Here is an 8,737-nt window from a genome sequence, read left to right on the forward strand (position 1 = left end):
ATCCCCACACAGCATAAACATGACATGTTAAAATAAATTACGTGCAGAATAAAGTTCACTTTAGTTCCAGTAGGAGACGGACTTTCGATCTGCCAATTGCTTCTATACTACATTGCAGTGTATGGGTATATTCACCAAGCAGGTCCCATTCATGTAAATAGGATTGTTTCTGCACAGCATGTGCCTAGATCCCCGCAAGCTACATTCAGATGAATTCCCTGATATTTCTGGAACATGTGAATGTACCGCTACACTGACAATCAGCCCATTAGACACAACATATTAGTCCTTGCACCTTAAGCCCAATAGTCATACAGACCTCAAATCTAGAGGCCTGTTCAGCTCCTACCGTCATGGCAAACATTAGCACCTAGTAATTGTTGCTGATATGGAGACAGAGGACGCCGCCTGCAGATGTCAAACACATAGCATTTGTAACATCTAAGGGGTTTAACAGCCAGGATCAGAGTTGTCTGATCAGTTGCAGAGCGATGTAAGCCGTATATTACAAAACTAGGGGTATGCTCCACTTATAGGCCCCATGCTTACACGAACGTGCTTTTGCAGTCGCAATTCCCCTGAAATCCACAGGAGAATTGCAGCTCCATTCATTCCTATGGGCACATGCACATGGCTTCCACGGTCCATGCATGGCCCAGAAGCCTGGACATGTCTTATTACGGCAGTGTTCTGCAGTCCAGCCTCATAGGAAATCATGCACGCAGCCAAGTGCATGGCCTGTGATTTGTGGGCAGCTCGCGGGTGTCACACCACAGCCGGCCGGCTAACCCGAAAATCATGTTTGTGCACGAGGCCATACTTTGATTTACCTTGAGAATACATAAAATTAGCTTGTGTAATTGGGAACAGTAACACTGCAAATAGCATAAGGGTATGTTCACACGGCCTATTTTCTGTCCGTAAACTGGCTGAAAATACAGGAGCTGAACGCCTGCATACCTCCGCCCATTGAGGAAAAACTGCACTCTGTTCAGACAGGCAGTTTTTAAAAACAGGTGCGTAAAAAAAAAAAGCCCGCAAAAAAGTGCATGTCACTTCGAGCAGTTTGGTTGACTATAGAAAAACTGCCGTCATCAACTGCCCTAAAAATAAGTGTTTAGAAAAAACAAACAAAAAAAAAAAAAACCTGAAAATCAGGAGCGGTTTTCTCTTGAAAACAGCTCCGTATTTTCAGACTTTTTTGGTAAGAGTGTGAACATACCCTTAGGATTTCCCTGAAGTCCGGTGGGTCTTGCAAGACACATTTGTTAAAAAGCTACATTTCTCATTTAGACATCCAGGACCAATAATGTTTGTCTACTCATTTCATGCCTGACGTGTAGCCAAGTATTATTTAATTGGGCTACGAAATAAAACGCTTTGGTTCCTCATCAAATGTACCCAGATGTTGACAATATAACACCCCCAGAATGCCATGTGTTTCTATTGCCATAGATGGGCACACAGGGGCTCCCTATTGCTGTGCCCCTAAGCTGCTGTAAGAAAGTTTACATTTAGGCGGGATTCACACGACCGGGTCCCACCCGAGCCCGAGTGTCGGCCGGTAAAATCGGCCATTTTGCATCCGTTCCGGGCAGATCTGGACAGTGACATCAGCGCCAACTCCTGAAGGGGAATCCCATGTGTTTGGGGATTCCGCTTCAGGGGTTTCCCCTGATGTCACTGCCCAGATATGGACAGAGACATCAAGCGCTCTGTCCAGGAGCGGAATCCCCAAAAACACAGGGATTCCGCTCCTTCAAGGAGCTAAAATGGAGCCAGCACATAGCAGAGCGATACCTCCCCGCTGTGTCGCTACAGTAGTAGCCGCAGCTAGCGGTGCCATGGAAGGTGTCGCCAGGCCAGGGCACTTTTAACAAGCAGGGGAAGGGAGCCAGCGCAGCGCTCTCTTCCACCTGCTGTACACCCTGGCCCTGCCAGTGTACAGCGTACAGCGTAGCCATTCGCCCGAAATGCATCAACTCCTCCTCCTCTCATGCACTCTGCACTGTGAGGAGATAGAGCGCAAGCCACGGAAAACTCTGCCATCACTCGGGACACATTCCGGTGATGGCCGTGTATTACCCGGCCCTATAGACCTCTATGGGAGCTGGGTGGCCGGGTACCCGGCCGAAAATAGAGCATGTCCTATTTTTTGACGTCCGGTTTTCCCGACCGTTAAAAAAAAAATCTGTCGTGTGAATAGCCCCATTAGGGCTCTATTATTCCTAATGCAGCCAGGTGCCGGCCGATTTATGAACAGCCGGCACCCGGACGGGAAACCCTGTCGTGTGAATGAGGCCTAAGCCTTTCATCTTTAACCCCATTCACGACTGCCACAGTATATACATTCCAATGGCCGATGGTACGTATATAAACATAGGCCGCCTGGAACAGGGTTTAACCCATTAATTACCGCCGATAGGAGCTCATTAGTGGGCTTTATTCTGATGAAATATTCGCTGCCAGAGGTAGCTGAGGGCATCCCTGCTTGAACGTGTGAGATCGATATTAGTATCGTTCTCACTCGTTTAACCCCTCAGATGCAGTGCTCAATAGCTAGCTCTGCATCTAAGTGGTTTTGGAGAGAGGGAGCTCCCTCTAATCCCACCGACACCCGGACATAAGATCGCAGTGTCTGTGTCTCCGATGGCAGCCGGGGGGCTTAATAAAGGCCCTTAAGGTCTGCCTGGAGTAAATGCCTGCTAGGTCACGCCTCTGACATGGCCTAGCAGATGCCTGTCCATTTTACACGGACAGGCATAATATACTGCAATACAAAAGAATTGCAGTGTAATATGCGATCATCCGATCGCTTTTATAGTGAGAAATTTATTCAAATTTGGAGACAATGATGCAAAACTGCCATGAAAAACTGAGTTGATCTGTTAACCTGTCTCCTTCACTCACCTCACAGCGATCCAGGCTGACGGAGAAGACGAATTGTTAGAGCTTCTACATACATATATATATATATATATAAATGTGACATTTTTAGTGATTTGTCTGCTCATAAAAGTTAACATTGAATTAAATCTAGAGAAAGAATGCCTCAAGTCTTGTAAAAAAATTTTTAAAAAAGTAGTTGAGATCTTCAAAGCGGATGCAAAGGTTTTATTTGTTAAAGAGGTGCATATCTGGAATGGAAAAGTTGACCTGGACAGAGGGGCATCAATGACCCTTGGTCATGATAGGGTTAAAGACTCACATCTATCTAGAAGGCAAACAGCACATAAGACTACTACCTACCTATTATGTATCTAGTATTTTCTTATGATATATTTATTTTACAGAGGGCCAAAGTCCTAAAATAAATGAATTGCTTTCTCAGAATAAAAAAAAAAAAAAAAAACTCAGAAGGCAAGGAAAAACAGACACTTGTAAACTCAGCAAACAGTCTGAAATTTATTTCCAATTTTAATTAACAGGCATTGCAAATCAGGCAGGACAAACATGATAAAAGGCCACTTTGCCAAACCCCAGAATTCATGTCACTATAAAAATCATCAACATTAATCAGAAAAAAAAAAAAAAGTGGATGCTTCACATTTCAGAAGGATGGAGACAACTTCAGACAGGACCCATTGTCAAGGTTACTGCTGTGAAACCACAGACCATGAGCACTGAGGACTTCAATTCTTTAGCTGCCTATCTTAATATTGGACAGTTGAAACATCATGTCAAAGTCATGGAGGGAATAGAAGCAGAGAGTGAGGTTTAAAGCAGCTAATAAAAACAAGCAAAGGCTAAACTGCCACTCCACTCCCATTAAATAAAAGCAATCCAATAAAAGCGTCATGTGCCAACGTAGCTTAAAATAATGAGTAAAACAAAGTTCTGCATTGTTATAAAACTTGATAAAAAATAGTATTTCAAACTGTACAGTCACCAGAAGTACACAGTTATCAAAATTCACACAGCTCACTTGGCATCTCCAGAAGCTTCAGCTTTCTGTGAACGGAAAGGGGGAAAATAAAGAAGTTAATTTTTATACAACTGAGAAAGTCAACAAGAAAGTTTAGAAGTACAAACCTGATCTGACTTTGCCTCTCCATTTTCTGAAGCATTGCTGGCATCTTTTCCAGAATCTGCTTTTCCTTTCTTGCCTTTGGGAGCTTTTTCAGCCTTCTACAAATTGAGAATGGCATCAATGTTAGGAATATTTTGCTCTCCCAGTCTAAAAGTACTTCTAAATAAACAGATAGTGGTACAGCAGAACGCCAGACCACTATATTAGGAAACTGTAGCTAAATAGTGACGTTTTACCTTAAAGCAGTTATAGGAAGGGTTTCTACAACCACCTTTTGGGAAAGAATTAGCACAGCACATGGCAAGGTAAAAGTGTAATTTAATGATTATGACCGCCAGAAGTTGAAAAATAACGCCAGGAGACACAGCTTGGAAGTGAACAAGTTGCCTGATACATGCTCCCTAAATAGTTTTGCTGTCATTGTGTCTTGTTAACTCCAGAAGAGCACTTACCATTTGAACTTTTCTGTCCTAATGCACATAAAATCTGTGGTGCACCAGTCACAGTAGTGTAGAAAGTGGTAAAAAACTAAGTACGGTGTTGCTAGATAACCACAAATTAATTTCAAGTTACTGTTGTGGTCGGGTCAAGTGGTGAAAAATGTAACAGCCAATAGAAAACATTTGACATTAAAGTGAATTGGATGTATGAAAAAACACCACACTAGTTTATATATATTCTATTAATTCATTTCAATTAGTGACCACACACAGTGACATTCCTACCAAGATAGGTCACTACTTGATGGCATGAGAAAAACCCTTACAAGCCTAAAATCTGGGTAACTGTGGCTTCCTGACTAGGGGTTTATGATTTAATTTTTATGTTATAAGAGAAAAAAAAAAAGTATTCTGCTATAGTACTTTGCTTTCACTGCCGTTCCACAAACTTATGACAAATACACGTTCGATGCGAGAGAAGTTGTCAACTTACCTTTGGAGGAGCTGCCTTTTTGGGTTTTGGCTCTGCCTTAGAGGGAGCAGGTTTCTGAAAATAATATTTTTTAGTGTGAGGAGTGTACGCTAAAGTAAAACTGCAGTTTTATTGTTTACAAAAAACAACCATAAGACATACTTACAGCAGATAAACGGGCAGATCTCCTCTGTGGCTAAACAAAAACAAATAAATCAGTCATTAAATTAAAGTATGAGGATTAGACACCTTTCCAAAAAATATTGAATAAAACTAAAAGTTAAAACGTTTAGAATAATATGTAGAAGTGTATCTAGATTGTCATTCAGTATACAATAACCACACTACATCTCACCTCATCTTTTACTTTACTCTTCTCCACTTTGGAATCTCCATCAGCCTGAAAGATGCAATACAGAAACTAGGTGAGAAATTATGATATTTTCAGTATTTTACATTATAAATTTGTACCCACACATTGCAATCAATCCAGACCAAATTTCAGTCTGTTGATGGCTCTGGTCACAGTATAGCAGCCATGCTGCTCCTATTCAAATGAATAAAAGCAGAGCTGCAGTAACCCAGCACGGCCACTATACAGCAACTGGAGCCCTCTGCTTCCAGCACCGATTACTGCATAGCTTCCAGAGCCTGGAGGCATCTGATCGGTGCGGGGTCCAGGTGTTGGACCCCCACTGATCATATAACAATGACCTATTATTATCCTGTGCAGTATGAAAAACCATTCCCTGCCCGGAAAACCCTTTGAGTGTTTTTCTAGGACATTAATAATGTGGCTGTGCCTGGTACTGCAGCACAGTCCCATTCAAGTTAATGGGACTGAGCTGCAGTACCAGGCACAGCCACTAATATACAGAGCTGTGCCCTGTAAGCAATAAGACTATATAGCACTCAATAGTGCTGCAGACTCTGCAATCGGCTAGTAGGTGGGGATTGGTCGTCAATAGTCTCGGAAAAATACCTTTTAAATGTGCCTATACACGTAAAGATTTCTGTCCAATTAGATCAATCTAAATTGGTGTAAATGGCCCATTGATTTGATTGAAACTGGTCTCATTAGCCCAAAAAATTAATCGGACGTTCCTAAAAATTTGTCTGACAATCACGAATATATATCCGTTTGATCGGTCAGAAATCTGTGTTTGCTCAGTTTATGCCCCTTTCACATCACATTTGTGCCCTACATTTAACATGTAGATCAGGAAAGTTCCCGATGTACACAAAAAATATGTCCATAGGGCTCCATTAACTGGACAGGCTAAAAACGTGTCCTCTTGATCTGTCTGGCTGGTATGTCTGTATATTTTTTTTAAGGGAAGAACATCGTAGTAAACCACACTATGCTAGTGTATGGCATGTGCCACAGGTATATGTTAAACATACGTCAGGAAGTACAATGTCAGAGTCCTCTGGCAGTCCATCTGAAGCGCTGACTGGTAATGCTGACTGGTAACTCCGCCATTATAGCTCCTGACATCACTGGGGCAACATACCTTATACAGTGGGATACATTGCAGTCTTATGTATACATCAGGAATCCGAAATATACCTCCGGCGGGAGGCAAAAACATGATCTGTAGGGGGCCTTAAGGCCATGTTCAGGTTTTTGTCGCTACTTTGAACACTTAAATATTTTTTTTTTTATAAAAAACATTTATGCGTTTGCCTGAACTTTACAGCCACACTTTAAATCGAGCATATGGATCTGAACAGTGAGAGCCTTATACACCCCCTGACGTGATTGGTTTTGTGAGCTGATCTAGTTGAAACGTTGCTTAGCAATGGATTGTGGTTTGCAGTCATTTAGGCTTATATGCTTGGTGGCTATAATAAAGGGCCATCAATTGGATAGCTTTGCAGGGGTGTAGAAATTAAGAGCACCGACTATGTTGTGAAATTCTAGTGACAGATCCTAAATACACCCACGTGCAAGAGAACTTCGGGTCACTGTTACATACTAAAACCTGAAAGCAAAAGTAGTAACGAAACCCCCCCCCCTCCCCAAAAAAAACTAGTCTGGAAAAGGATTTTAACTCCTCCCCCAACATATGAACAAAATGGTGCAGTGTAAGCCAGAAGACATGCTCCATGTTTATTTTCATCGTCTCATTTCTTTCTACCGCCAAAACTATTCTCTCCATTGGTGATTGTAGCAAAGTAGTCGCAAATTTTTCTAAACTTCTCACACGGCAACACTAAAAAAAAGCGCCTTTTTTCGACACCCAACACGATACATATTGTCAGTCTCCTTTCAAGATTGAGACAAATTATAGATAACATGGTTTAAATACTTTGCTATTTTCTTACCCTGCTAACATTGACAACGTGTAGACTGTGGAGACTTAAAGGCTGCGCCTACGGTCCACCGCGACTAGCGAGACCGTTTATCAATAATAACTATGGCAACGTGAGACCTGAGCAGCACAAATAAGCGACGACTACATTGGACACGCACGACTAGTAGCGGTCTACCCTATACAATTGTAGCCACCTTCACTACAGAATTATTCCCGTTTACCCCACCCTCACCTCCATAACTAAAAGCCGTTTAAGACTCCACCCTTCTTGCAGGTTCGCGCCGTTGTTTTGGCGGAAGCCCCGCCCCTCCCCGTACTTCCCGCGCTTTGCAGTTTAAACTGCTGCTTAATTAACGCACGGCTGACTTTCACAGTGCTATAAACTATACGGCGATCGGTATGTCCCAAGATATAGCCGTCAGCGTAGATCTATCACTTCTAACTCGTCCACGAGAGGTTCGTCTCTAGTCTCCGCCATTATGGTGGCAGTCGTTTTACTGAGCAGCTCGCGATCGTCGTTACCTTCGCTATGCAGCAACATTACAGCTATGACGCATTATCCTCACCTTTCTTTTGGGCATTGTCAGTATCCCGGTAGCTCACACAGCCAACAGAAAAAAAAATTACAGTCGTCTCTTCCAGCAAATGAAACGAATCTGAGCGCCGCTCTCTGCTTTTATACCCGGTCCGAAATCCGACCGGTCAAATCCGGATTGCGCTCTGCGTTCTACCTGATTGGCTGGGCTTTGACACGTGGGTGGGTCTGTCTGGAAGGAAATAGGAGGAGACAGGAGCGCGCAGTGTTGGGGAAGATTTCGCGTGGCCGAGTGAATGAGGGAGAAAGAGAGAGAAGAAAAAAAAGGCGCGCAGAGGAGGGTGTCAGGGAAAGACATATGCTTTGTGTGCAGCCGCCCTGTTATGATCGCTCCCCGTGCGATTACCTGTATCCATGTATTCGATCTGCTGCTATCTTCTTAAATCTGCAAAGGCGTTTTTTTTAAGCTCGCAAGAAATTAGAATGACTATGCCAATAAACCCCACCATCTGATATAAAAAAACAACATACAAGTATACATTTTAGGGTATGTGCACACACACTAATTACGTCCGTAATTGACGGACGTATTTCGTCCGCAAGTACCGGACCGAACACAGTGCAGGGAGCCGGGCTCCTAGCATCATAGTTATATACGATGCTAGGAGTCCCTGCCTCTGCAGGACAACTGTCCCGTACTGTAATTATGTTTTCAGTACGGGACAGTAGTTCCACGGAGAGGCAGGGACTCCTAGCATCGTACATAACTATGATGCTAGGAGCCCGGCTCCCTGCACTGAGTTCGGTCCGGTACTTGCGGCCGAAATACGTCCGTCAATTACGGACGTAATTAGTGTGTGTGCACATACCCTTATATAGACAATAATGTCATTAGGACTCTAAACACATTATCATGGTAAGGTGGTCATATGTTCACATCTG

The 8,737-nt window shown here is 43.0% G+C and overlaps 1 protein-coding gene across 1 annotated transcript; it reads right to left on the bottom strand.

Annotated features, from left to right (window-relative positions):
* Positions 1-3,378: 3,378 nt before the first annotated feature.
* HMGN2 (high mobility group nucleosomal binding domain 2) lies at positions 3,379-7,978 on the bottom strand. Its single transcript, XM_075853456.1, has 6 exons — positions 7,827-7,978; positions 5,298-5,342; positions 5,109-5,138; positions 4,964-5,017; positions 4,033-4,128; positions 3,379-3,951 (listed from the first exon to the last, which is right to left on the bottom strand). The coding sequence occupies exons 1-6, from the start codon at positions 7,839-7,841 to the stop codon at positions 3,922-3,924; spliced, it is 270 nt and encodes an 89-aa protein (XP_075709571.1). The 5' UTR covers positions 7,842-7,978; the 3' UTR covers positions 3,379-3,921.
* Positions 7,979-8,737: the final 759 nt, after the last annotated feature.

The sequence above is a fragment of the Rhinoderma darwinii genome, chromosome 2 (assembly GCF_050947455.1).
Source record: "Rhinoderma darwinii isolate aRhiDar2 chromosome 2, aRhiDar2.hap1, whole genome shotgun sequence".
Lineage (NCBI taxonomy): Eukaryota > Metazoa > Chordata > Amphibia > Anura > Rhinodermatidae > Rhinoderma > Rhinoderma darwinii.

Excerpts from the sequence above, each read along its gene's own strand:
- HMGN2 (XM_075853456.1), bottom strand. Across the intron at positions 5,018-5,108 it reads GATCTGCCCGTTTATCTGCT|AAACCTGCTCCCTCTAAGGC; the intron begins GTAAGTATGTCT and ends TATTATTTTCAG. Across the intron at positions 4,129-4,963 it reads AAAAGGCAGCTCCTCCAAAG|AAGGCTGAAAAAGCTCCCAA; the intron begins GTAAGTTGACAA and ends CTCAATTTGTAG.